Raw genomic sequence first — 24,998 nt, 5'->3', positions numbered from 1 at the left:
GTTGGCGAGTGCTCCATTCTTTCCCCCGCCCTTCTCTGGCCGGGCTCGGGCGCCGAAGGCTCCACCCCTCCGCCGGGTTTTGATTAGCCGCTTCCGACGCGTCTCTCGCCTACGATTGGTTCGCTGGGTCCGGGACCCCGTTCCCTCCCACTCGAGGCTACTACGGAGGCTCCTGGGCGGGGGAGGGGAAGGGAGAGACGGCGGGTCCCGTCAGTCAGGCAACGGGAGCCGCCGGGAGCGGATGGCGGCGGCGGTGGCGGCTCCTCTCGCCGCCGGGGGTGAAGAGGCAGCAGCCACGATCTCCGTACCAGGGTCTCCGGGTCTGCCCGGGAGCCGTAGTGCAGAGCGAGCCCTAGAGGAGGCCGTAGCCACCGGGACCCTAAACTTGTCTAACCGACGCTTGAAGCACTTCCCCCGGGGCGCGGCCCGTAGCTATGACCTGTCAGACATCACTCAGGCAGGTGAGTGCGCATGGGGGCTGGGGGAAGGAGGCCGCGACCCTCATTTGCATAGTTCCGCCCCGGCCCCGCCCTCGGGGAGGCCCGCCCTTTCACCTAGCAGCCGGGAGCTCTCGGGCCTTGATTGGCGTAGCCTGCGACCACCCGCTCCCGATTGTGGGAACCGCGGGACAATGAATGGGCGCACTGGTCGTTTTGCCTAGCGTGACTGTCTGGGCGCTGTTTGAGAGCCCACTTTATTTGCATACCGTGCACCTGTACGGTGGTCCCGCCCCTCACCTGGTGGGCTCATTTGCATGTTCCCTTCCACCTCGGTTCTGAGATCGTTGCCCAAAAGCAAGTCATACCCCGCCAGCTACTCTAAAATCGTTTCTATCTCTTCCTCCTCGTCCGTCTCCAACTTCTACCCCACTTCCACTATGTATCGCCCCTAACAACCGGATGTTTCTGCTGACTTGGTCGTAGCCCCGCCCCCTCTGGTGCCAGGCCCCACTAATCACCCAGCCAACCCAGGGAAGGAAGCAAATCTACCTCCCTGAACTCTTGTCCCGAGTTTTTCCTCTCATTATCCTTGGCCCCTATAGCTGAGATTCCTCCTCTTTCCTGCGTCTGTGAGGTCACTGGTGCCTGTGACCTCATAAGAATCCTACCATTCCCATTGCAGCTTCTGCTTTCCCTTTGGGGGAAGTGGGGGGAATTCGAGGCAGTTACTGGGAAGAAGGAAATTCGATCTCCTAGCTAGAGGAGGTCTCCTCTGGAGACTTTCCTTCTGTTTCCTACTAACTGGCAAGATTCTTCTAATCATGTCCCATCCACTCTGGTGCCTGTTGGTTTGGGGTGTGTGTGTGTGTGTGTGTGTGTGTGTGTGTGTGCTGGGAACTCTGTTGTGACAGGTGAGTCAAGCTTCAGCTGCTCCTTTGACCTTGGGCTGTCAGATGGGGGGGTGGTGAGACTGAGGGGGGAACACCCGCATTCCCCAAGCCCCACCCAGCCTAGGCTGTTGTATAAAGAGTCTTTTGCTTCTCATCCAGCTTCAGAATTGGGGTTATGGGGTTGAATGAAAGAATACATTTCTCTTCCAGTAGGTAGCTCCCCTTCACACACACACACCCATGCAACCACTCAGGCTATATAGACTGGGGCGTACTTTTTTGCTGTTTTGGGGAGAACCAGTTTAAACCACTACGTTCTTCTTGCCCACTATACAATGAGTGAATTTGGAAAATGGACAACCCCCTTGAGCCAATCCTAACCCTTCCAGCCTCCCCCCACCCCCAGCTCCAGATTGACCTCAGCAGCTGTGTGACATTGGCCGTCTGTTCCTTCTCCCCTCTCCCTCACTTTTTTTTTTTTTTGGACAAAGACCAAATGTTATTCTTTACTTCTTAGGGCTCTGTCTCAGTGAAGTAGACTCTTGGGGAAAACTACCAAGAACTCCCCGAGCCTCCTAGCCCCTGCCCCCACCCAGCCACCTCCCTAGCATTCCTGCTGTGGGTGCAGCCCCTGTTCCCATGGGTTCTCTTGGGTGGTGGAACAAGGAAAATCCCTGCTCTTTGCCCTCCCCAATCCTTGCAGAACCCAAGTTCTACACCAGGTTGGGTTCCATGTGGACAGATCACTCTCCTCTGTTCCTTCTCTTCAAGCAGAGTGCTCCTAGCTTGGAGTATAAAGGGGAAGTGGTCAAACAGTCCTCCCTACCCTGTCCTCTGTTCTTTGTCCTTCAACCTAGATTGAACACTTCAACACTCTGCTTCTCCTCTCCTCCTGACCTCCCTGCTAGTTCTGAGCCTTCCCAACAAGTTCCCCCTGCTCAGGCTCCAGATACTAGGACTTTGTTCCCTGGGACCACTAGTAGGAAGAGTTTTGGACAGGGGCGAGGCTACTGTAGCAAAGGAGAAGTATATAGCTCCTTCTCCCACAGCCCACATCCTGTGCCCCTGAGCCCCGCCTCCTGCAGCCTGGGCTCCCTTCCGCCCCTGGAGTGTGCCCTGCCACCCTTACCCCATGAGAATTTGCTCTCCACCTCTGCATCCACAGACACATGCAAACACATATGCTAGCGCAGAGGAGGCAGGCAGGTGTTGGTTGGGGAGTGGGTAGATATGGGAGGACTCCGGAACTGTCTTTTAGCTACAGCTTCCATGTCCACTGGGGCAGCGCTGTGGAGTAGGCATAAACAGATCCTACCAGCCATGATCTGATGGATTGTTTCTACTTCTATTTCCTGTCACAAGATTCATTTCCTTGGGGAATAAGTCCCCCCTCCCCTCCTCTTAGCCTTTTGCTTTCCCCTACCCCCCCAAGGAAAGTCCTCAAGAAGCTCCCCCAAGGCCTGTTGCCTGGGACTTCCCTTAGCAGGCCTGGGCCCCTCCCAGTGCAGGCTGAGCTGGGCAAACAGAAACTAAAGCTCAGACCCCTAGGTCTGCCTCCTCGCCACTCCCTGTCACATCCAAGATACTTGCAAGAGGACTGAACTCTGTGGTCCAGGTCAATCTGGAGGAAACAGAGGAAGGCTGCCAGTGCTGGGGCAGGGGAGACAAGAAGGAAAGGGTCTGAGAACTTTAGCCCCAGGCTCTAGCCCATTCTTCTGCTTTTCCCTCCACTCCTGGGCAAGCTAGAACTTCACAGTCCCTTGGTCCTGGGGCCTGATGAAAAAAAAATGTTGTCCAGTGTTAGGAACTTTATGTAATCTCTAGAACCAGGATATAGTGAATGACCTTGGCTTCTTCCATGAGGAAAACATTGAATTGGGAGGAAGGACTTTTGCAGCAGTCCCTAAGTCCTTCTTGGACGCCTCCCATCCTATCACCTTACTTTTGTTTTTCTTCAATGCTGGGGATTAAACCAGGGCACATACTAAGCATTTGCTTTCCTCTGAGCCCCCTCCACCCCCACCTGACTTTTCCTATGAGTGCAGCCCCATATTATGACTTTTTTTTTTTTTTTTTTTTTTTTGCCTTCTACCTTCCCTTGCATTCCAGAGCTCAAGGAGCCACTGGTTACAAGATCTAGCAGGATAGCTCTTCGTTTGTGAACTTGAAGGTGGCATTCATGATATATCCCCACTCCCCAGTGGGCTTCTCACTCACTGATGGCTGCTTAGTCAGTGACCCCAACACCTTTGCCTTCTCTTTGCCTTTCTGGTCATCCAGCAGAAGGCTGCATTGTCTCCTTAAGGAGCCCAGATATCTGGGCTTGGTTCTTGTAAGTCAGCTATGGGAAGGGAGCTGACCAGCTGACTTAGGGGTCATTTGGGGCCCCTCATGCGGGACAGGGCCTTTGCAAACTCTGACAATTGCTTCTCCTAGACCTGTCCCGGAACCGGTTTCCCGAGGTACCCGAGGCAGCATGCCAGCTGGTGTCCCTGGAAGGCCTGAGCCTCTACCACAACTGCCTGAGATGCCTGAACCCCGCCTTGGGAAACCTCACAGCCCTCACCTACCTCAACCTCAGGTAACAGGGGAGCTCATCCCCACCAGTCTCCAGGCCTCAGTGCATGGAGCTTCCCTCCCTGGCCCTGTGAGGATGCCAGGCCCAGGGAGTGAGCCCGCTGCCCCTCTCCCTTCCACAGCCGGAACCAGCTGTCATCCTTGCCACCCTACATCTGCCAGCTTCCCCTGCGAGTGCTCATTGTCAGCAACAACAAGCTGGGAGCCCTACCTCCCGACATCGGCACCTTGGGAAGCCTGCGGCAGCTTGTGAGGCTAGGGAGCAGGGACCCTTGACCTCTGTGAGGGAGGGAGGCTGGGGACAGACAGGAAGCATTCTCTGGGAAAGGCTTGGACCAAAGGCAAGCAGCCAGACACAGATGGGAGGGTACTTTCTCATGATTGTGTTCTCATGGATTCTTCTGGCTGTTTTCTCGAACCTAGGATGTGAGCAGCAATGAGCTACAGATCCTCCCCGCCGAGCTGTGCAGCCTCCGTTCCCTGCGCGATCTCAATGTTCGCAGGAACCAGCTTAGTACTCTGCCTGATGGTAAGGAAAACAAAGACCTGGATGTGTGTGTGTCTGTGTGTGTGCAAGCTCAGGCTGTGGTAACAAAGATACCATAGACAGGGTAGCATATAAACAACCAAAACTTACTTCTCAGAGTTCTAGAAGCTAGGAGACCAAGATGAGGGTACTAGGGTGGCCAGGTTTTAGTGAGGGCACTCTTCTGCAGACCACCGTCTTGTGTCCTCAGTAGCACAGAGACTTCTCTGGGCTCTCTGTGTATGTGTGCTGTCACTGTGGTTTGAACTCAGGGCTTGGGCTCTCTCACTTTGCTTTTACACTCAAGGCTGGTGCCCTACTACTTGAGCCACTTTTTACTGGTTAACTAGAGATAAGAGTTTCATGGACTTTCCTGCCCAGGCTGGCTTTGAACCAGGATCCTCAGATCTTAGCCTCCTGAGTAGCTAGGATGACTGGCATGAGCCACAGTGCCTGGCTGGGCCCTCTTTATATAAGACATTAATTCTGTTCTTGAGGGATCCACCTTCATTACCTTAATAACCACCCATAGACCCTACCTCCTTATACCATCCCTTTACGGGTTGCGACCCCCAACATGTGCATCTGGAGGACTCAGGCCCATAGACATAATGCCTCTATGTTGGAGAAGTTGTAGGCAAGGGATCATCAAAGAATCCTGGGTCTCTACAGCATTGAAAGTAAACTGTAAATGCTTGTATTTGCTCTTGACCATAGCAGAGCTCTGAGGCTAAGAAGGCAGGGAGTACTAGCTCTGTTTTACAAAAAACAGAGATGGGCATGGGAAGGAGGAGGGGTGAGCAGGGTGGCTCTGTACAGTCTCAAGGTTGGAAGGGCCCTTCAAGGTCATCCAGTATCACCATGTACCCCATCAGGAGCTCTCCAACCTGGAGTCAGTTGACATCCTGCTCCTCCTCCCCAGCGCTGTGAATCAGTGGCGCCTTGTGTGGCAGTCTGACAGTCCCATTTCAGTGAGCTAATTGTGACACACCAACATTTGAGAGCCTCTGCTGAGAAGTAGGCACACCTTCTTGTATTCAGCCAGCATTGTTACTGTGTGTGTGTACCCCTTTGTTCTATGTGGGGGCCAAGTAGAGGTTGCTGATGTGATTAAGGTCTGGAGCCAATTCTCAAGGGCTTAATGGCTTAATGGGGGGAGAGAGGTATGTATAGGGAACTGCTAGTTCAGGAAGCTTTAACAGGGCAGGGAGGCAGAGGGGAACAGGGCTCTGCTCAGAAGTTTTGGCCTAGCACAAGCTGGACTTGGAAAGAAAAATTTCCACCCTTCATTCAGGCAGAGGAACCTCCAGAGAGGTGGGAGGGAGCAATGTCCATCACAGATGTAATCAGAAAGGCAAGCCAAAACAGAATCTAGACTTAAAGATGACAAGAGTGTAAGTGAGAGTAGGGGTGGGGCTATTTGGAGGTGGGAGCTAGCAGGAGGGGAGAGGGTAAGGGATAAACACCATTAAATTATATGTATATAGCACAATGAAATCCCTTGTCCTATTTATTTTATTTTACTTATTTATGCTGGCCTAGGACTGGAACTCAGGACCCTGGGCACTGTCCCTAATTTTTTTTGCTCAAGGCTAGTGCTCTACCACTTGTACCACAGTTCCACCTGGGTTGGTTTTTTGAACCATGATCCTCAGATCTCAGTCTCCTCAGTAACTAGGATACAGCTGTGAGCCACCAGTGCCCAGTTGGCATCTTTCTTCCCCCCAGTACTTGGATTTGAACTGTGGCACTCAACTGGTTCCCAGTTGAACCTAATTTTAAAGAGCTAGAGAAGAGTGGGGTGATCACCTGTTTCTCTGTCTCCCCACACCCTGTTTCTGAGCTTGCTCTCTTTTCCTTTAGAGTTAGCAGGTGTCTTAGTCCATTTCTGTTGTGGCGAGATACAAGTCATTGATGCCAGGCACTGGTGGCTCATACCTGTAATCCTAGCTACTCAGGAGGCTGAGATCTGAGGATCATGGTGGTTTGAAGCCAACGTGGGCAAAAGTCTGTGAGGCTCTTAACTCCAGTTAACCACAAGAAAATTGAAGTAGCACTGTGGCTCAAAGTGGTAGAGCAATAGCCTTGAGCAAAAAAGCTCAGGGACAGTGCCTAGGCCCTGAGTTCAAGCCCCAGTACCAGCACAAAGTGGAGAGGTGGGGAGGGGGCGAGAATTTTATTTTGCTCTGGGTCTGGAGTTAGAAAAGCCCAAGGGCATGGTGCCAGCATCTTCTGGGCCCCTGGTGAGGCTGTCTTGCTGTATTGGAGGCATCAATAGGAGAGACTCAGCCATTCCTCAGAGTAGTTCTCACCTCCAAACACCAAACTATTAATTTGGGTCTTGAAATAACATGGTGTAAAACCCCCTTTGTAAAACTAATATGTACTAATTTTAAGAACTATATGAATTTGGTGATGAAGTTTCTAACACATGACATTTGGGGACACATTCAACCATCATAGAGGTTACAATCTTGTTGGTTTGGGATTTAAACCCTGGGCCTGGATACTCTCCCTCTAGCATTCTACCACTTGAACCACAGGGTCACTTCCGGTTTCCTGGTAATTAATTGGAGATAAGAGTCTCACAGGGCTGGGAATATGGCCTAGTGGCAAGAATGCTTGCCTCCTTTACATGAAGCCCTGGGTTCGATTCCTCAGTGCCACATATATACAAAATGGCCAGAAGTGGCGCTGTGGCTCAAGTGGCAGAGTGCTAGCCTTGAGCAACAAAGAAGCCAGGGACAGTGCTCAGGCCCTGAGTTTAAGGCTAAGGACTGGCCAAAAAAAAAAAAAGTCTCACAGACTTTTCTGCCTGGGCTGGCTTTGTACCACGATCCTCAGCTCAGCCTCCTGAGTAGCTAGGATTACAGGCATGAGTTTCTGGCACACAGTAAGGTTACAGATATTTGATCAACACTTTCCCTGTGCCATGGAAAGTGATCCAACAAAATGCCCCAGGGACCCAGGGGAAGAATTAATTCCATGACTCTGGGGCCTCTGGAAAGACTCATAGAGGAGGAGATAAATGTTGAATGGAACCTTGAAAGATGCGTAGCTTGGATTTCCATTTGTTGCTCCCAGCTGAGTAAAGAGGATGTGGGAAGGGCAGAAACTGAAGGACTGGACTGGAAGGGGTAGATGGTGCGGTGGGAAAATGGGAGTGGAGCCAGATGGAAAAAGCTTTGACCCCAGATGGGCTGCCATTGTATTCTGTGTCTAGGGAAACCACAAATCCAGACTGCCTTCCTGAGAATTAGCAAGAATTACATTCCCAGTAGTAAGGCAGAGCCTCCCGCAAGGATAGCACAGGGCAGGGAGACTGCAGTCTGTGGGTTCCTCTTGAGCAGAGCACAGCTCACCTATCTGCAGCAGCCCAGGCCCAGGTGTTGGGCCTTGGGAGGGTTTGACCAGTGGATGTCATGATTTGATTTGTGTCTCATGCTGATCTTTGCAAGATGGATGAGGAGGGAAGTGGGCAGGAGCTGGAGCCCCAATGGACTTATTTTATTTATTGTGTGTGTTTATTTATTGTGTGTATGCGTGTATGTACATGTACACATGCATGTACACCAGTACTCGGGCTTGAACTCAGGGCCTGGTGCTGTTTGTTAGCTTTTTTCCTCAAGGCTAGTGTTCTGCAACTTGAGCCACAGCTCCACTTCCAGCTTTTTGGTAGTTAATTGGAGGTTAGAGTCTTACAGATTTTCTTGCCTGGGCTGATTTTGATTTCCTAGCGTGAGTAGCTAGGATTGCATCTGCTTCCAGATAGGCATTATGCAGAGGTGGGGCAGATGTGAGTGGGAATAACAGCAGGGAGGTAGCTCCTGGCAAGAGACACAAGCCCCTGGTGGAGCCAGGGGTGACTAGCGGGCCAGAGAAGAAGGCAAGGAAGGGAAGATAGGGCCCCTGGCTCTGGCCTGCTCCTGACTCTTCCCTCACCCACCCCCAGAGCTGGGGGACCTTCCTCTGGTCCGCCTGGATTTCTCCTGTAACCGTGTCTCCCGCATTCCGGTCTCCTTCTGCCGCCTCAGGCACCTGCAGGTCATTCTGCTGGACAGCAACCCTCTGCAGAGCCCACCTGCCCAGGTGAGGTATGGGCTGGGTGGATGCTGGGGTCCGGGGTGGGATTACACAGGAGTATGGGGCAATCCCTTTGCTAGGGCAGCAGGACCTAGGGGACCTTCTCCCTCCCTCCCTCTTCTCACAGATCTGCCTGAAGGGGAAACTTCACATCTTCAAGTACCTGTCCACAGAGGCAGGGCGTCGTGGGGGGGCTGCTCTAGGGGACCTGGTCCCTTCCCATCCCCCAAGTTTCAGTCCCTGGTAAGTCCTGATGGGAAAGAAGGACACCCTAAGTTCTTCATGCTCCTTCCTGGCACAAGGACCCTTGCTTGGTCTCTATGGGGGGGTAAGCGCTGCTTGCATGGGCTGACTGGGTTTCTCTGGCCGCTCCAGTCCTGCTGAGGATTTATTTCCGGGACGTCGATATGATGGTGGGCTGGACTCAGGCTTCCACAGCGTTGACAGTGGCAGCAAGAGGTGGTCTGGAAATGAGGTAAGGTCTCCTTTCCCCAGGCATCCATTCTGAAGAGAATCTGTGTTGGGGACTTTGCATGGTGTGTGTGTGTGTGTGTTGGTACTAGGGCTTGAACTCGGCCTGGGCACTGTCTACCACTTGAGCCACAGCTCTACTTCCGGCTTTTTTGGTGGTTCATTGGAGAGGAGTCTCACACACAGCCTGTGCAGGCTGGCTTTTGATCCTCAGATCAGCTTCCTGAGTAGCTAGGATTGCAGGTGTGAGACACCAGCGTCCAGCTGCCTGATACAGCTGAATCTCAGGCTGAGAGCTGGAAAACCTCCTTCCCCATCTCTGTCCCAGGAAGGGCTTCCCCAGCCACAGGCCCCAATCTCAGTCCACCCAGGAGCCCCCTACAGTGCACAGTCACACACACACACACACACACACACCCGGCTTTATAGTCAACAGATGAATTCTCAGAGCTGTCCTTCCGGATCTCCGAGCTGGCCCGGGAGTCTCGAGGCCCCAGAGAACGGAAAGAGGATGGTTCTGGTGAGTAAGAAGGGATGGTGTGAAAGAGGGTCTAAAGTCCCCCAATTGCTCGCTCACGTATGCTTCCTGGCCCTTCCAGCGGATGGGGACCCAGACCAGATTGACTTCATTGACAGCCATGTTCCTGGGGAGGAAGATCGTGGTACTGCTGAGGTGAGGATGTTGCCATGCCCCTCCTCAAGGCAAGGGCTCTAGTTGGGGTGGGGAGGCACCTGTGCAGGCCTGGAGAACCAGGCTTCTCAGCCCTTGTTCTCTCTCTAGGAGCAGCAGACACCTGAATTAAGCCCTGTGCCAGGGGATGGGGAGAGGGCATTAAGCAGCAGGTACACCAGACCCTGAGCCCACACTTAGACCCTGTACACACAACCCTGGCCCCCCTCTTTACTCAACTACCCCATCCCCCTCAGGCGAGAGGAGCCTGCCGGGGAGGAGCGGAGGCGCCCAGACTCCTTGCAGTTGTGGCAGGAACGGGAGCGGCGGCAACAGCAGCAGAGTGGGGGCTGGGGAGCCCCCAGGAAGGACAGGTGAGGGCGCTTGAGCCCTGGGGGACTCCCGCTGGAGGCTGGGACCCCAGAGCACCTCTGGAGAGAGAGGGCTGCGTGGGTCTGTGGCTCGCCCAGTGGCACTGACTCTGCCTCTCCTGCTTCCTCCAGTTTCCTGAAGCTGGGGCTCCGGGCTGCCGGGGGAGGCACCGCCCCACTCGTGTCCACCCAGGCTGCCTACAAGTAGGTTCCTCTCTGATCCCGCTTTCCACCCTTCCCTTTGACCCACCCTCTAATGCTCTCTCTGTCTCCTCAGTGGCCCCCCCAAACCCAGCACTACCCAGCTGGGAGCATCTGGGGGACAGGGAGCTCCTGTACCTGCTCCTCTCACCCCAGAGCCTGTTTCCATAGCTGGACCAGGTAGGATGGGGATGTGGAGGGAAGGATGGGGGTGCGTGGGATTGGTGGCCTGTGGGGGACAAGTGGAACACTGAGAGGAGAAGATGTCTTTCTTTCTTACATGGTTCTGTCCCCCCCACCAAGGGATAGCACCTGCTCCCCGGCCACTCAGCTCCATTCAGAGACCAAACAGCTTCCTCTTCCGGTCGTCCTCTCAGAGTGGCCCAGGTGGGTCTCCCTGCCCTCCCCAGCTCTGCCTCAGCTGCACCTGCACTTCTCTCCAGGTCCCCCCTCAAAGGGTGCCAGGCAGTGGGCACCATCTAATCAATGCCGTGGGGTGGGAGATAGTGATGCCCTCCTCTTCCTACTAGGCCTGTCCTCACCAGACTCTGCCGTGAGACTTCGGCCGTCGCCCCGAGATATGGACCAGAAAGAATTAATGTCCCAACTACGCCAGGTAAGCAGGGGTGGGGTCTGCATGGGCCAGGCATAGGCTTAACCTCTTCTCTTTTCTTCTTCTTTTTGTGCTGGTTCTGGAGCTTGAACTCAGAGCCTGGGTGTGGTCCTTGAGCTTTTTTGCTCAAAGCTAGCATTCTACTACTTAAGCCACAGTTCCACTTCTGGCTTTTTAATAGTTAACTGGAGATAAGAGTCTCCTAGATTTTCCTGCCCAGGCCGACTTGCTATCGCAATCCTCCAGTCTCAGCCTCCTGAGTAGTTAGGATTGTAGGCGTGAGCTACCAGCTCCAGACTTGGACTCAGCCTCTTAAAGTGCCCTTTATGTCTTTTTAAACAACTTTGGAAATGGATTTGACAGTATATACAACCAGTTCTACTAACCAAAGTTTATTTAAAAATTTACTTTTTTGTACAAATTGAATTATATAATGTCTGAAATTTATGTCACTTTATAAACAAAATATATAGCACTTAATTTGTTTATACTGTAAAGTATATATAAAATGCTTTTATCAAATTGAGAATAAAGATAATTACTGTAAAAAAAAATAAAGTGCCCTTTATCAGGGCTCCTTCAATACCCTCTTTTCCACCTGGCACCCACCTGGTACGTGTTTCCTGCCAACACCACATGCTCCTCTCTCCTGTTTCCAGGTTCTTGAGTCACGGCTGCAACAGCCCCTACCCGAGGACCTCACCGAGGCTCTGGCCAATGGGGTCATCCTCTGTCAGCTGGCCAACCAGCTGCGGCCCCGCTCTGTGCCCTTCATTCATGTGCCCTCACCTGCTGTGGTCAGTTGGGGCCCAAGGGAAGAGGAAGGGGGTGGCACCCACGTTCCCAGGTTCTCTTCCTCACCCTTCTTCCCTACCTCCAGCCAAAGCTCAGTGCCTTCAAGTCTCAGAAGAATGTGGAGAATTTCTTAGAAGCCTGTCGAAAAATGGGGGTGCCTGAGGTATGGGGTCTGATCTTGGCTCTAAAGGGTGGTGGTTTCTTGGGTTCAGCTGAGCACCATGCATGGATGGTGGGGTTCTGTTCACAGGGGTGTCTGCTCCTAGAGAAAGTATGTCTGCATGCTCCGTCTGCATGTGTCCTGCCCTGCATGTCTGTGTTGGTGTGGCTCTAGCCATGGCATGTGAGGGGGTGGGAGGGAGGTCTGGGTGCTGCTGCTGACTGTCCTTTGTCCTTGTCCATCTGTCCTGCCCTCCCTTCCCAGGCTGACCTCTGCTCGCCCTCGGATCTCCTCCAGGGCACTGTCCAGGGCCTACAGACCACACTGGAGGCTGCACTGAGGGTGGGGAGCAAGGCCCCTCCGCCTGTCTGGCCCCCCTCTGGTCTGGGCGGCTTCATCTTCTTCTACATGGCCTTCATGCTGCTGCTCTATGTTGTCTACACTCGGCTTCTGGGTTCCTAGGACTGAAGTCACCTCTCCTCTCCCCCTCTTCTATTTATGACTCCTACCAACCCTGTCCCCACCGGTGGTGCCTTCAGACCCTACCAAAGACACTAGTGTCCCCGCTCACGAACACTGACCTCAGAGCCCTCTCCTCTGGTGTGCCCAGACCTTGGGCAGAATCTCTGGCCTCCCTCCTGTAGCCCCTCCCGGTCTCTGCTGATGGTGCCTTCATGGCCACTCCCACCCCGCCTACTCTGCCCCCCAGGGGCGCTGGAATCTTTCCCTCTCCCCCCACTTGCTGCTATGGGGGGCTAAATTATCTGTTTTGTAGAGAGAATTCTATATTTGTAGATGATGCAGTGGGGCCCAAGCTGGGTCCCTAGCTGTGTATAAACTGTACAGACTAGCTGTGTGCTGTGTGTTTTCGTCTGCTCCTGCTGTGCCAGGCATCCATGTGCCAGCCTGACCTCGACCATGTCCCGATCTGTTGTCCCTGACCTGTCCCTGACCTCCTGTCCCCGCCTTGACCTCTGTGTAGTCTCCGTGCTATATTGGCTGTGTGGTACCTCGGCCCCTAGGGGGCAATGTCTGGCGGGACCTCCTTCCCCGTACAGGGGACCCGGACCTGACCCGGCCCTCCCCTCAGGAGTCCCTGTGCCAGCCCCGCCACATCCTGGAAGATGAGGGGGGCCCGGGCGGGGGCCTCCCCCACGTTGCCGCCATGGTCCGTGCGCTGCTGGAGAGCCCTTAGGGGTGGAGGCATGGAAGATGCCAGGCTTCTGCCCGAAACCAGGACTTGGCGGGGACGCCTTGTGCCCTCAGCTGCCGTGCGGCTGGGCCGGGCCTGGGTGGGAGCCCTGCAGGTGCGAGAGCGCAATAAAAGGCCTGTGGCCCTGGGTCGGCCCTCAGGTGTGCGCGTGTCTGTGAGTGACCAGCGCGTGCGCCCTCTTGTCTGTGAATGAGCCAGTGCGCATGCGTGCTCTAGCAAGTGAGGCCGCACGAGTGCGTGCTCCACGCGTGCGTGCTCTAATGCGTGAGGCTAGCGCGCATGCACGCACGTCGCAGGCATTTCCAGCCCTGCGGCCAGGGGGCGCGCTGGAGTTGGCGGGGGCGGGAGCCGCCCCTGGCGGGAAATGCGAGGTGGGAGCTGCGTAGGCTTCGGCGGGGGCGACGCCAGGGAGGCCACGTGACGCAGGGCTCGGCCGCGCGGACCCGGCCTCCCTCACGCGCACTCGGCATGTTGTCCTGGCCGTCCGCGCTCGAGGGCGCGGGCGACGGGGGCACAGAGGAGCTGGGCATGAAGGAGCGAGGCAGGGCGGTCGCGGAGGAGCCGGGCGAAGAGGACATGGAGGAGCCGGGCGAGGAGGACGTGGAGGAGCAGGAGCCAGGAGAGGAGGAGGACGTGGAGGAGCAGGAGCCGGGCCAGGAGGACGTGGAGGAGCCGATGGAGGAGGCCGCAGAGGGAAAGGCCGCGGAGGAGCTGGGTGCGAGCGGCGGGCAGAACTCGGCCTGGTGTCCCGGAGAGCTGGCGGGGGTAACATGGACCCCAGACAGGTGAGGACAGGCGCTGCCGTGAGGGAGGCCTGCGGGGGGTGGGGTGGGGGTGAGAGGGCGAGGCCCGCAGGGGAGGCCTGAGGGGGCGTGGGGGGGCGGTGTTGTGCTGGGGGGGGGAAGAGGCCCTCAGGGGGTGAGGCCCACGGGGGAGAGGCCCACGGGGGAGAGGTCTGTGATGGGGGAGGCCCGCAGGGGGGAGTAGAGGCCCACGGGGGAGAGGCCCGTGGGGAGGAGGGGGCGAGGCTCTCAGGGGAGGCGGGGGGGGGGGGGTTGTGCTGGTGGGGAGGCCAGCGGGGGAGAGGCCCACAGGGGAGAGGCGCGCAAGGGGGGAGGCCCGCGGGGGGGAGTGGAGGCTCACGGCAGGGAGTGCCCACGGGGGAGAGGCCCACGGGAGAGTGTCCACGGTGGGAAGTGCCACGGGGGAGAGGCCCATGTGGGGGACGCCCACGGGAGAGGGGGAGGCCCACGGGGGTAGTGGAGGCCCCCAGGGGAGAGGTCTGCGAGGGGGGAGGCCCGCGGGGGGCGAGAGTGGCGGCCCACAGGGGAGAGGCCCCGGGGGGGAGTGGAGGCCCACGGGGGAGAGGTCCGCGGGGGGGGGGGGCGTGGAGGCCCATGGGGGAGGCCCGCAGGGGAGAGGCCCACGGGAGAGTGCCCGCAGGGGGGAGGCCCATGGGGAGAGGCCCACGGGAGTGTCCACCGTGGGGAGTGCCCACGGGGGAGAGGCCCATGGGGAGGATGCCCACGGAAGAGGGGGAGGCTGGTGGGGAGATCCATGGGGGAAACCCGCGGGGAAGGCCCACTGGAGAGTGCCCATGGTGGGGGAGTGCCCACGTTGGGAGGCCAACGGAGGGAGCCCAGAGTGGGAATGCCCACGCGGGAGGCCCACGGGGGAGGCCTGAGGTGGCGCTGCGGGAAGGTGGGGGCCGTGGGCACCCCAGCAGAGCATTTTGTCCTTTCCCTCAGCCTCCATCTTCAGGTCTCCGGCCCCTTGCACTTACGGGCCGGGCCCTGGGTCCAGCAGGAGCTGCTGCCTCGCTGCCCCCCGCATCTGGTGACCCAGCGGCCCCCTGCAAACCCAGGTAGGCTCAGGCCTCACCACCCTCACCCCATCCACCCTCACACTTTCCTTCCCAGTCCTGGGCACTGCCCCTGCCCAGCCTCTTCCCACTCAAGGCTGGTGCTTTACCACTTGAGCAACACTTCCACTTCTGGCTTTTTACTAATTAGAGTCGCAAAGACTTCCCTCACAAGCTTCCCCCCCCCCCCCCGCCATTGAGAGTGGTGCTGGGGGGCTGGGGATATGGCTGAGTGTCAGAGTGCTCACCTCCTATACATGAAGCCCTAGATTAGATTTCCCAGCACTACATATACAGAAAATGGCCAGAAGTGGCGTTGTGGCTCAAGTGGTAGAGTGCTAGCCTTGAGCAAAAAGAAGCCAGGGACAGTGCTCAGGCCCTGAGTCCAAGCCCCAGGACTAGCAAAAAAAAAAAAAAAAAAAAAAAAGAGAGAGAGAGAGTGAGTGGTCCTGTATCACTTGAGCCACAGCTCCACTTCTGGCTTTTTGGTGGTTTTTTGGAGATGAGTCTCACTGACTTTCCTGCCCAGGTTGGCTATGAACTTCTGTATTCAGATCGTACCTTTCTGAGTAGCTGGGATGACAGGCGTGAGCCACCAACACAGGGCCTAATGTGTGGTACTGGGAGTTGGAACTCAGGGCCCAACTCCTGCTAAGTCTGTGTTCCACCCCTTCAGCCCCACCTGTAGCTGGTGGGCCTGTTCTGATCTTTTCACATGTTCCCCACCCCCAGTCCCACCTACCCCTCAGATGGCTTGGGAGGTGACCCCTTCCAGGATGGCTGTTCTGTCACCATGGGATCCTAACTACGAGGTTAAAACAAGATCTAATGTGACATGGGTAAGTTGGAGAGAGTTTGTGGCTCTGGCTTAGGGTGTCTTGGGAAGGGGCAGAGGCTCCAGTGACCTTCCCTGCCTTCCACAGGGGCCCAGCTGTGGATCAGGCAGCTCATTCTCTAACCGGACCGTGTATCATCCTTCTTTCTACACTTTGTATGAGGTGGCTGGCAGGGGGGGTCCTCACCCAGCGCCCCCTGGAGGGCATCCTCACAACAGACAACCAATGCCCAGAGATCCAGGTACTCCCCCTCCCTCCCCTCCCCATCCCCCATGCTCACAAATTCCACTGCAATGCCTCCCAGTGGGAGCCAGGGGTGGGTTCCCCCAGGCTACCCACCCACCCACCCACCTTGCTCTCCTCCCTAGGAATCCCAGTGATGTGTCGGGAAGACTTCTTTCTCTTGGATCCTCTGCTGCCACGTGGACAGCGTGTTCCTTTGTACCTGGCTGAGCCTCCTCAGCAGGTGAGATTGAACCCCTCTCCTGCCCAGACACGCCCTCCCTCCATGCACACACTCCAGCCTCTGCATAGAACCAATGTCCCCCTCTCTTTTCAGGCCATGGGCTCCATGAAGTTGCTGGTTCTGCCACCTGTCATGACCCCCTGGGTGTGCCCCTCCGCACCCCAGGGCAGCACCTCTGCACCCCAGGGCAGGCCCTCCACACCCCAGGGCAGTTCCACCACAGCCTGGCTCAGTGGGCCGGAGTTGATTGCCCTCACTGGCCTGCTGCAGATGAGCCAGGGAGAGCAGAGACACCGCCCTTTGGAGGCTCCCTCAGCCTCGGCCTCAGCTTCAGCCTCTGCCAGCCTTCCAGAGCCTGACTCCAACCCTAAGGAGACTAGTGGTGGTCAGAGCTGCTGTGACAACACCAGTCCATCTGTCACTCAGGGTCCAGACTCTCATGGCCCATAATCCCCACCCCCCTACCCCCCAGTTGGTGTGGTTTCCTCTCGCCTAGCCTGATGTATTAACAGTAAAACAGCAATGCACATTCAAGTCTCCCTGTGGCAAATAACAGAGGGGGCTTGGAGGCAGGGATTCAGTCTCTTCTTACTCACTGGTTGCCCCCTTGCTGTGGGGTGGGAAATCTAAAGATAACACGGCCACTGAGCGGGGCACTTTTATTGGGCCGAGCAGTCAGTCCATAGTCCAGAGGTGGGGTGGAATCTCTAGCAAGCAAGGACTTGATCAGCTCTGCCAGGCCTGGCGAGCCTGGGCATGTGGCTCAGGATCACGCTGCTTTTGGGGAGTGGGCACTCATGGTAAGATCCCTGGGGTCCCAGGAGTTCAATCTCGAGGCTGGCTAGGACTGGATGAGGGTTAGGTGTGTTGTTTGGTTTTATAATGCCAGTCCTGGGACTTGACCTCAGGGTCTGGGTGCTGTCAGGCTCAGGGCCTAAGCTTTTGTGAAGGCTGGCACCCCACCACTGAGCTGATCCTCCGCTTCCAGCTTCTTGGTAAACTGCAGACAAGAGTCTCACAGACGGTTCTGCCAGGCTGTCTTCCTACGATCCTCAGACCGCAGCCTCCTGAGCAGCCAGGATGACAGGGCACAGGCGTGAGCCACCAGCACCTGGAAGAGCAGAGACTAACTGGAGGCGCTGCCGGGTGTGGGGACAGCGTTGTCCAGCTTGGGGTGGGGGAGCGGTTCTTCGTCCATATCTTGGTCACAAAGGCAGCCTGCGACTGGCTCTGTAATAATTCTGCAAGGAAGCAGGATCAGCATTTTGCCTGAGATACACCAGACCTGTATAAGTTATTGGGGAGAGGGGAAGAGGTGTAAATGTTCGAGAATTTTCTTTGAAAGAATCAGGCTTTGGGGGCATTCTGAGGCTCTCCTAATTAAGCCACACTGCTGGAGGGAAAGGAAGTGAAGGGCAGCGGGTCAGGGTCAGCCCCGCCCTGCCAGCCCCAGGCCTGCGGCGGGAGGGGGAAGGAGTTGGAGGAGGAGCGCTAGGCCCGGCCTGGAGGTTGGGGGCACTTCGGTAATTTTGGCTCTGTTGTCCATTTGCCCTGTTTCTCACCTGTTAGCCCGGGAAGGTGCTAGAACTTGATTCTCACGTAGTTGTGGGTGTGGGCCTCAGGGGCACCTCCGCCGACCTCCAGGGCAGGGACCAGGTCCAGGTCAATGTAGTTGAGGCAGCTGTCGGGGGGCGGCGTGGCCTTGGGCTGAGGGCCCGCACGCCCAGGCTCCCGCACCAGCCTCGACCAGCCATCGGCGCGGCGGGGGCCCCGGGGCTGCGTGGCGGGGGCCGTGGGCGGGAAAGGATTCATGAGCACGTACTCCGCGCCCGCCGCGTGCCGGGGGGCCTCGCCGGCGTCGCTCGGGCCCGCCATCCACACGTAGTCGCTCCCATCGTCGCCCCCCATGTGCACGTAGTCGTCCGGGGCCCGGACGCGGACCCCCGCGGCCCCGGCCTCGGCCCGGCCCAGCGCGCCCGAGCGAGAGGCGGCGGGCATCAGCCTCGCCAGGGTCCGGAGCGTCGCCTGCGCCTTCTCCCCTAGGCCTCGGGGCCGCGCGGCCGGGGCCGGCGCCGGGGCGTCGTAGGGCGTGGGGGCGAGGGGCGCGCGGGGGCCGGCCGGCAGGTCCCAGGGCAGGGGCTCGGCCCCGCCGCCCAGTCTCTTCATGGCGTCCAGGACGGTGTCGTGGATGCTCCGGGCCACCACGGCGTCAGGCGCCTGCAGCCACAGCTCCCCTGGCCCGGTGGGCGCCGAGCGGCCGAGCTCCAGGAAGAAGAAGGCGCCGGCGTGGCCGCAGCGCCGCACGCTGAGCAGGGACAGGCGCAGGACGGGCGGCGCGGCGAGGCCGTCGCGGGAGCGCCGGCTCCCCGGCTTCCGCAGCAGGCTCAGCGCCCCTGAGCCCAGGCAGAGGTGGTAGCTGCCGCCGCCCAGGCCCCGCGTCCTCCCCAGCCCCTTAGGGCGCAGCGTCACGGGCCACACGTCCTGGAACGGCGCGGGGAGCCAGGGCCCGGGGTCCTCGTGGGCGGCGGCCGGACCTAGGGAGACAGCGAGCCGGTCAGGGACGTGGGGGCCACTGTACCCCAAAAACCGACGCCGAGGACGTTCAGTGCTTGGATTTTGACTTGGGGGGGTCGGGGTCAGGGTCAGGCTCCGGACGAACCCGGCCCCCCCACGTCCGGACCTCGGCCTCGGGCCTCACCGGCGGCGCTGGCTGCTCTGGCGGCGTTGGCTGCTCCGGCGGCGCTGTCGGCCGGGTCGGCACTGGCTACGCCGGCAGCGTTGGCGGCGGCGCGCACCTGGAGCAACGCGCTGTACCACGCCTGCTGCTCGGCCTCGCTGGCCGCCGCCACGCCCAGGCTGCTGTCGCGCGTGTAGACGACGATCAGGTGGCGCTGGCGCGCGTCCGAGCGCTTGCTGATGGTGCAGGCGCCCTCCAGGCTGACGCAGCGCCGGGGCTGCGCGGGGCGGGCGGCGGCCGCGGCGCGGAACTTCTTCTCGCTCTCGTAGCACTCGAGGCGCGGCGGGTTCGCGCGCAGCACGAAGAAGCGCAGGCGCTGGGACTTCTGCTTGCGCAGGTGGCCGCAGAGCCGCACGTCGGGCGGGCAGGGCGGGGACGGCGGGCTTGGGGCCGCCTCCGTGCACATGGGCTCCGGGGGCGACGCGGGGCGGCCGCTCGCCGGCTTCATCCCGGATCCGCGGCAGATGAAGCAGGGGCCCGGGAAGGGCGGCTGTGCGCGGCTGCTCGGGGGTCGATGGGGCGGTGCCGTCGGGCGCGGCGCCCGGCTTCTGTCCCCTGCTGGAAGTCAAGGCCAAGTGCCGAGCACCGCATGCGCCTCCCGGACCTCGGACACCCGGGCTTCTAAGGCCGGCCCAGGGCCTCTCAGGCAGGCCGCGGCTCCAGTCCCCACTTCCCCTGCTGGTGGGCCATCCTCAGCTGGGCCGGGAGTCTGGCGGGGCCACCGGCACCCTGGGGACCGAGTCTTCGAAGGGGCGGGGAGTACGGGGTCATCTCCACCAATGGGCGGCCGGGCTGCGGGGGTGGAGAAGGGCCCCGCCTGCCGGGAGAGCGGCCCGCCGATGGAGCTGACGATTGGAGCTGGCGATTAGAGGGTGGCCACGCAAGCCGCCACCGTGACAGCCCCTCCGGCCCTGGGCCTCCGTTGGCGGCTCTGCGTACCCGCCACTGTCCCCCCCCCCCCCCCCACCGCGCTGACCGCAGCCCCTCGCCAGCGGGGACTGCGGATGGTGGGCTAACGTCGGAGTTGCAGGCTCATTACCCCCCCCTCCCCCAATCTGGGTGCGGGGAGGTGTCTTAAGACAAACTTTTGGGTCAACCCCTCCTCATCACCTGGGACCCGTTTATGTTCTGAGAACCAAAACGTGGACTTCCCAGTGGAGGGCGCCTTGCGTCCCGAACGGTACGGACAGTGCTGGACATTTTCCCACCCCCATTCCGAGCCCGGGAATGCTGGCTCAGTTGGGACGGGGGTGGCATCAGCCAGGGCACACTTCGTGCCAGACAGGCCCCAGTGGACATGCAGCATGACCCATCCCTATGGCATGCAGGATTCCTGCAGGGAGACGTCTAAAGAGGCCAAGCAGTGGCCTCTGCTAGAGAAGTTAGTGCCTGAGGGTTCTGCGATCCTCCAACACTTTTCCAAAGGCCACGTTGAGAGCAGAAGCAACCAGCGCCCCAAGAATGGGTGTCTGTTACCCAGGGCCTGGTCCCAGTACCTCTTAACCAAAGCACCACCCAGAGCCCAGGCAGTCTCGGGATGGCCTTGGTGACTGTATAGAGGTGGGTGTTAGGTATATGCTGCATCCCTAATCAGTCACCCAAACACGCAAAGCCCCAGGGCTTCTGTGTGCAAATGTCAGCACATTCCTCCTTTTTGCAGTCGCAAAGCCGCCCCGCTACCTCAAGGAACAGGATGTCTGCGGGCTCCTGCCTGGTGCTCTAGGGGCTGGAAGCCTCATTATCCCCAAGCTTGATTTGAAGCTAGCCAAATGCCTCATCCTGCCTTCTCTTCCTGCTTCCCTCAGCCAGGTGATCTTTCAACACCTGTCCTTGTGAAATCACAGCTGCTGTCAGAGACAGCTGCAAACAACTTTGTGTCATCCTGCCCTGAGGTACTGGGTAAAAGATAAAGCAGGAAACGGTAGCAATTCCAGTGCCTGGAGTGTGGACAAACAGAAGTTGTGGGGAGGGGGATATAGTAAACAGAACCAGGTGATGTGACTTTTCAGGTACCAGGGAAAAAAGTGGCCTGTATCAGTTGCCCCAGCAACACTGCCCTCGGTCCTACCCCAACAAGATTTATATAGTCAATAGTCCTGGTAACTCACATAGTCCCCTGGGGACAGGAAGTGTCAGTGCCTCAGCTCTGCTAGCAGGCCCCTCCCCTTCTATCTTTGCATCCTGTGCGAGGTCCAGAGCAATACATTCTATATCCCAGTGTAAGAATTTTGTGCATGTGTATGTGTGCATGCATGCATGCATGCACATGTGTAACTGGGGCTTAAACCTGGGGCCTAGTGCTTGGCTTTTTTGCTCAAGGCTGATGCTCTCCTATTTGAGTTACAGCTCGACTTGCAGTTTCATGCTGGTGAATTGGAGATAAGTCTCAGATTTGTCTGCCCAGGATGGTTTCAAACTAAGATTGTCAGCTCTCAGCCTCCTGAATAGACATGATTACAGGAGTGAGCCATGACTCCAATGGCAGCCATGGGCTAGCATTAGAAGAATGTTGTGGGGGGGGGGGGTAGGAAGCCACAGGGCGGGTCAGGGCTGTCCCACGTGACCTCTCCTCTGTGGAGGGCACGTGAGTACAGAGCCACACAGTGATGCCCTCCCTCTCTGCCTGTGGCTCCCAGATCGGATCTGGCAGGCGGTGTAGACAGAATCCTGGGGCTGCACTCTGCTCCGTTGAAGTCGAAGCGATCCAGAGGACTGTCATCTGCAGGGCATGGCGTTAGCCAGGGGAGAAGGCAGCCAGAAGTGTGGTGTGGCGTGCATGTGCCTATCTACAGTGGGCTTAGATCTGCAAACCCCAGGCCAGGCCATGCAGGAAAATACCCATTCCAGCCCTTTAGCCATTTTGTCAGGCCAGGGGCTTCTCCTGGTTCTTTTGCCTCAGACCTGGATTGGAGTGGAGATAGAGGGAGCTGGGGCTGCTAGTGCCAAGCAAGGCAGCTGTGGTTCAGCTCAGCCGGTGCCCAGGGAAACATTTCACTCTTCTCCCCTGTGAAACCCATCCAGTGCAACTCAGGACTGGCCATCCAGTGAGCCAGTGGCCAGTGAGCTAGCCTAAGTCCATGTCGGATAGAGGGGCTAGAGGCTGCAAGGAGTCCTAGGAAGGAAGACATTTCTGGAACATGGCCTAGTGTGACTGAAACAGCAAAAGCTGCCTCAGCTCCAACCCCCATGGGCCTCACTGCTCTGGGTTAGGAAAGGAAGAAGGGGGCTCTGGGGCGGACATGGGGCTGCCCTTCCCACACCCCTGGCATTCTGGCTTAGATGGTCCAGGCACAGACCAGGGGCCACTCCAGTCCCTGAGAGAGAAGGGAAATAGGTGGTTAGAACCACATGGGGAGCAGATGGCAGAGAAAAATACCAGAAGGGAAACAGAGAGTAGGAAAGAAAACCAGAGAACAAAGGGTGCAGCCCGACCCTCCCCAAGCAGGAGAGACAGGGAGGGGAGAGGCTGGGTGAGCAGGAACCAGATGGCAACAACTCTTGGCGTCAGGGAAGCACAAGCTTGGCTGGCCAAATAGCAGCTAGAGATCTTTCCAGAAGTCTGTGAAGGAAAGAAATGGAGGGCCCTGGCCTTCACATTCCTTTGCTGTTTTTTATGGGAGGCCCAGAAAAATGTCAAGAATGAACAGCTAAAGGCCAGGGAAGGGCCTTTTCCAGGCCTGTGGCCTGAGTTCCACTGGGGGAGGTGGAGGTATTTGCCTCATACCTGTCTTGTGGCTACACTCAGCCCGACACCTGGCTGTTGTCTGAAAGTGTCAGGTGGAAATGTGTGGGGTTGATCCACACATCTGTGCAGTCTGCTCCCCACATAGCACCCACCATGTGGACTGGGAGCAACCCCCGCGGGGCAGCCCTCCCTCTGCAGGGCCCACAGCTCACAGGGTCTCACTCGGTCCTGTCCTTGGCCACTCTGCCCAGACTGGCAGGACTTAGCCAAAGGTCAGTCACACTGACCCCACCTGTGGCCCCAAGAAGGACTCCTGAGTCACTTTTTCTTTCAAATGTAGTTCTTTTTCAACATTGCCTGCAACGAGCTTTGGTGCAGATTTGGGGGGGAGGGGTGATGGGGGAGATGGGAGATGTAGAAAAAGTAGGAAAAAAAAAAAAGGGCCCAGCCAATTATACAAACCTTTCCCTGGAGTAGCTCTGGGGTGGTGAGGATACATAGTTGCCCTTCCCCCACCCCTGGGCTTTCCACTTTCATGGTCCAGACACAGATTAGGGGTTCATCCCATTCTCCATGTTTACAAATTAGCCAGAAATGGGCCCTGGTGGCTCACGCTTGTCATCCTAGCTACTCAAGAGGCCAAGATCTGAAGATGGAGGCTCAAAAGCCAGCCAAGGCAGGCAAGTCTATATGCCTCTCATTTCCAGTTAAACACCAGAAAACCAGAAGTGGACCTGTGGCTCAAGTGGTAGAGTGCTAGCCTTGAGTAGAGAAAGCTCAAGGATAGCACCCAGGCCCTGAGTTCAAGCCCCAGTACTGGCACAAAAAAAAAAAAAAAAGCAGCAGCTGACAGAGAGATAATGGCGTGTGTGTGTATATATATATATATATATATGTGCATATATAATAGGCTATATTAGAAAATTCTATGTATAAATATAAAACACTGGTATCCAAACACGACACCAATAGCTGACTAAAGTGCTTGGCGGGAGCTCCGCATGTGGAATCTTCGGGTAAAGCTAGGCATCCAGAGCGCCAGGATGGCGGAAGCTGGCAAAGCAAAACAACAGGGTGAAAAGAGGGCACTGCCCAACTGGGCGCTCAAGGCACCAGACACCGGGGCTGAGAAGGCCGTCCATGTCAACGTGATGTCTTGTCTTTACCTTCTTCCCAGTACTTGTGGCTGAGGGAACAGCGTTGGAAGGCTGGGAAGAACTCTTTCCTGCCCAGTCAGGCCATGCCAACTTCTTCTGGGTCCAGAATGAAGAAAGCATCATGTATGTATGTGTGTGCCAGGGGAAGGAGACAGGGGTTATCACCATTGCCTGGCACTGGTGGCCTATCTCTGCAATCCCAGCTATTCAGGGGGCTGAGAGCTGAGGATTATAGTCTGAGGCCCTCCCTGGCAGGAAAGTCTGTGAGACTCTCAATCTCCAATGAACCACCAAAAAGCCAGAAGCAGAGCTGTGGCTCAAGTGGTTAGAGTGCCTGCCTTGAGCAAAAAAGGTAAGGGACAGTGCCCACCCAGGCCTTGAGTTCAAGCCCCAGGACCAGCAAAAAAAATAATCATTTGCTAAGAAGCACACTACTGTACTTCTTCTAGACCAGCTCTGCCTTCACTTCTCCCTAGTGTCCCTCTGGGTGGGGGCTGGTGGAGAAGGGAGGCAGCTTCGAGGAAAATTCTGGATTTGAGTCTTCTGGAAGCCCTAAGCAAAACATTAGCACCTCCACCATTCCCCAGGACTCCTTCGAACCAGGCCCATTATTGTCTAAGACCCACAGATACGCCCACAGGCAAATGGTCGTCACCGGAGCTCCAGGGAACAGAGGAGCCCCAGAAAGCAGGGAAGAGCCCCTACAGGACACAGTGCTACAAGAATGGATTGGTGGTTGGAGGTTTGGAGGTAAATGGTGAAGATCCAGTCTGTAAAGAAACAACAAAACATCATTAGATGAGTGGAGATTTGCTGGAGGCAGTGAAGAAACAAATACACTTTGGACTCCTTTTGGACTTTTCCCCCTCAAAACTACACGCTGGCCGTGTGCTGTAGCTCATGCCTGTAATCCTAGCTATTTAGGATTATGGTTAGGATCGTGGTTTGAAGACAGTCTGGGCAGGAAAGTCCATGAGATTATCTCCAACTAACCAGCAAAAAGCTAGAAGTAGAGCTTGTGGTTCAAGTGGTAGAGCACTAGCCTTGAGGGAAAAAGCTAAGGGACAATGGCCAGTCCATGCATTGTAGCCATTTGTACCAGGACAAAACAAAAATGAAGCCAACAAACAAAAAAATGAATCTTCAAGCTGAGGAAGAGGGGCACCGAGGGGGAGAAGTATATGGAAAGGGGTGGGGGTAGGGGACACGACGCCAGAGCTGACACCCCAGAACCGACCCGTTCATC

General features: G+C 57.1%; 4 protein-coding genes across 6 annotated transcripts in view; 2 read left to right on the top strand and 2 right to left on the bottom strand.

The window, feature by feature from the left end:
• The first annotated feature begins 180 nt into the window (after positions 1–180).
• Positions 181–13,169, top strand: Lrch4 (leucine rich repeats and calponin homology domain containing 4). 2 transcript variants are annotated; one of them, XM_048368267.1, is made up of 18 exons: positions 181–461; positions 3,767–3,911; positions 4,030–4,156; positions 4,331–4,436; positions 8,386–8,522; positions 8,644–8,759; positions 8,892–8,991; positions 9,417–9,507; positions 9,587–9,660; positions 9,769–9,830; positions 9,915–10,031; positions 10,161–10,232; positions 10,306–10,409; positions 10,533–10,616; positions 10,760–10,845; positions 11,502–11,639; positions 11,723–11,800; positions 12,888–13,169. In XM_048368267.1, exons 1-18 carry the CDS (start codon positions 242–244, stop codon positions 12,990–12,992), a joined length of 1,962 nt encoding a protein of 653 aa, XP_048224224.1. In that variant the 5' UTR covers positions 181–241; the 3' UTR covers positions 12,993–13,169. The 2 variants fall into 2 exon arrangements, with proteins under 2 accessions (XP_048224224.1, XP_048224220.1); XM_048368263.1 differs by lacking the exon at positions 12,888–13,169 and adding an exon at positions 12,062–12,647.
• Positions 13,170–13,289: 120 nt separating this feature from the next.
• Positions 13,290–16,702, top strand: Sap25 (Sin3A associated protein 25). The gene is made up of 7 exons (XM_048368319.1): positions 13,290–13,795; positions 14,759–14,874; positions 15,604–15,710; positions 15,795–15,948; positions 16,076–16,173; positions 16,267–16,338; positions 16,381–16,702. The coding sequence occupies exons 1-7, from the start codon at positions 13,290–13,292 to the stop codon at positions 16,621–16,623; spliced, it is 1,296 nt and encodes a 431-aa protein (XP_048224276.1). The 3' UTR covers positions 16,624–16,702.
• Positions 16,703–17,348: 646 nt separating this feature from the next.
• On the bottom strand, positions 17,349–19,338 carry LOC125367642 (insulin receptor substrate 1-like). The gene is made up of 3 exons (XM_048368325.1): positions 18,935–19,338; positions 17,736–18,707; positions 17,349–17,414 (listed from the first exon to the last, which is right to left on the bottom strand). Exons 1-2 carry the CDS (start codon positions 19,314–19,316, stop codon positions 17,755–17,757), a joined length of 1,335 nt encoding a protein of 444 aa, XP_048224282.1. The 5' UTR covers positions 19,317–19,338; the 3' UTR covers positions 17,349–17,414; positions 17,736–17,754.
• Positions 19,339–24,103: 4,765 nt separating this feature from the next.
• Positions 24,104–24,998, bottom strand: part of Agfg2 (ArfGAP with FG repeats 2) — a 37,020-nt gene continuing 36,125 nt past the window's right edge. For both annotated transcript variants that reach the window (XM_048368301.1, XM_048368308.1), the window contains one exon: positions 24,104–24,522. In XM_048368301.1, the coding sequence (XP_048224258.1) occupies positions 24,469–24,522 (54 nt within the window). In that variant the 3' untranslated portion in view covers positions 24,104–24,468. The remainder of the gene's footprint in view (positions 24,523–24,998) is intronic.

The sequence above is a fragment of the Perognathus longimembris genome, chromosome 1, assembly GCF_023159225.1.
Source record: "Perognathus longimembris pacificus isolate PPM17 chromosome 1, ASM2315922v1, whole genome shotgun sequence".
Lineage (NCBI taxonomy): Eukaryota > Metazoa > Chordata > Mammalia > Rodentia > Heteromyidae > Perognathus > Perognathus longimembris.
Note: the sequence above shows the minus strand (reverse complement) of the source record. Positions and strands in the feature narration are given on the sequence as shown.

Excerpts from the sequence above, each read along its gene's own strand:
- Lrch4 (XM_048368263.1), top strand. The coding sequence starts at position 242 with ATGGCGGCGGCGGTGGCGGCTCCTCTCGCCGCCGGGGGTGAAGAGGCA. Across the intron at positions 10,233-10,305 it reads TCCACCCAGGCTGCCTACAA|TGGCCCCCCCAAACCCAGCA; the intron begins GTAGGTTCCTCT and ends CTGTCTCCTCAG. Across the intron at positions 11,801-12,061 it reads GAAAAATGGGGGTGCCTGAG|GCTGACCTCTGCTCGCCCTC; the intron begins GTATGGGGTCTG and ends CTCCCTTCCCAG.
- Sap25 (XM_048368319.1), top strand. The coding sequence starts at position 13,290 with ATGCACGCACGTCGCAGGCATTTCCAGCCCTGCGGCCAGGGGGCGCGC. Across the intron at positions 13,796-14,758 it reads GTAACATGGACCCCAGACAG|CCTCCATCTTCAGGTCTCCG; the intron begins GTGAGGACAGGC and ends CCTTTCCCTCAG. Across the intron at positions 15,949-16,075 it reads ACCAATGCCCAGAGATCCAG|GAATCCCAGTGATGTGTCGG; the intron begins GTACTCCCCCTC and ends TCTCCTCCCTAG.
- LOC125367642 (XM_048368325.1), bottom strand. The coding sequence starts at position 19,316 with ATGTGCACGGAGGCGGCCCCAAGCCCGCCGTCCCCGCCCTGCCCGCCC. Across the intron at positions 18,708-18,934 it reads CAACGCTGCCGGCGTAGCCA|GTCCGGCCGCCGCCCACGAG; the intron begins GTGCCGACCCGG and ends CTGTCTCCCTAG.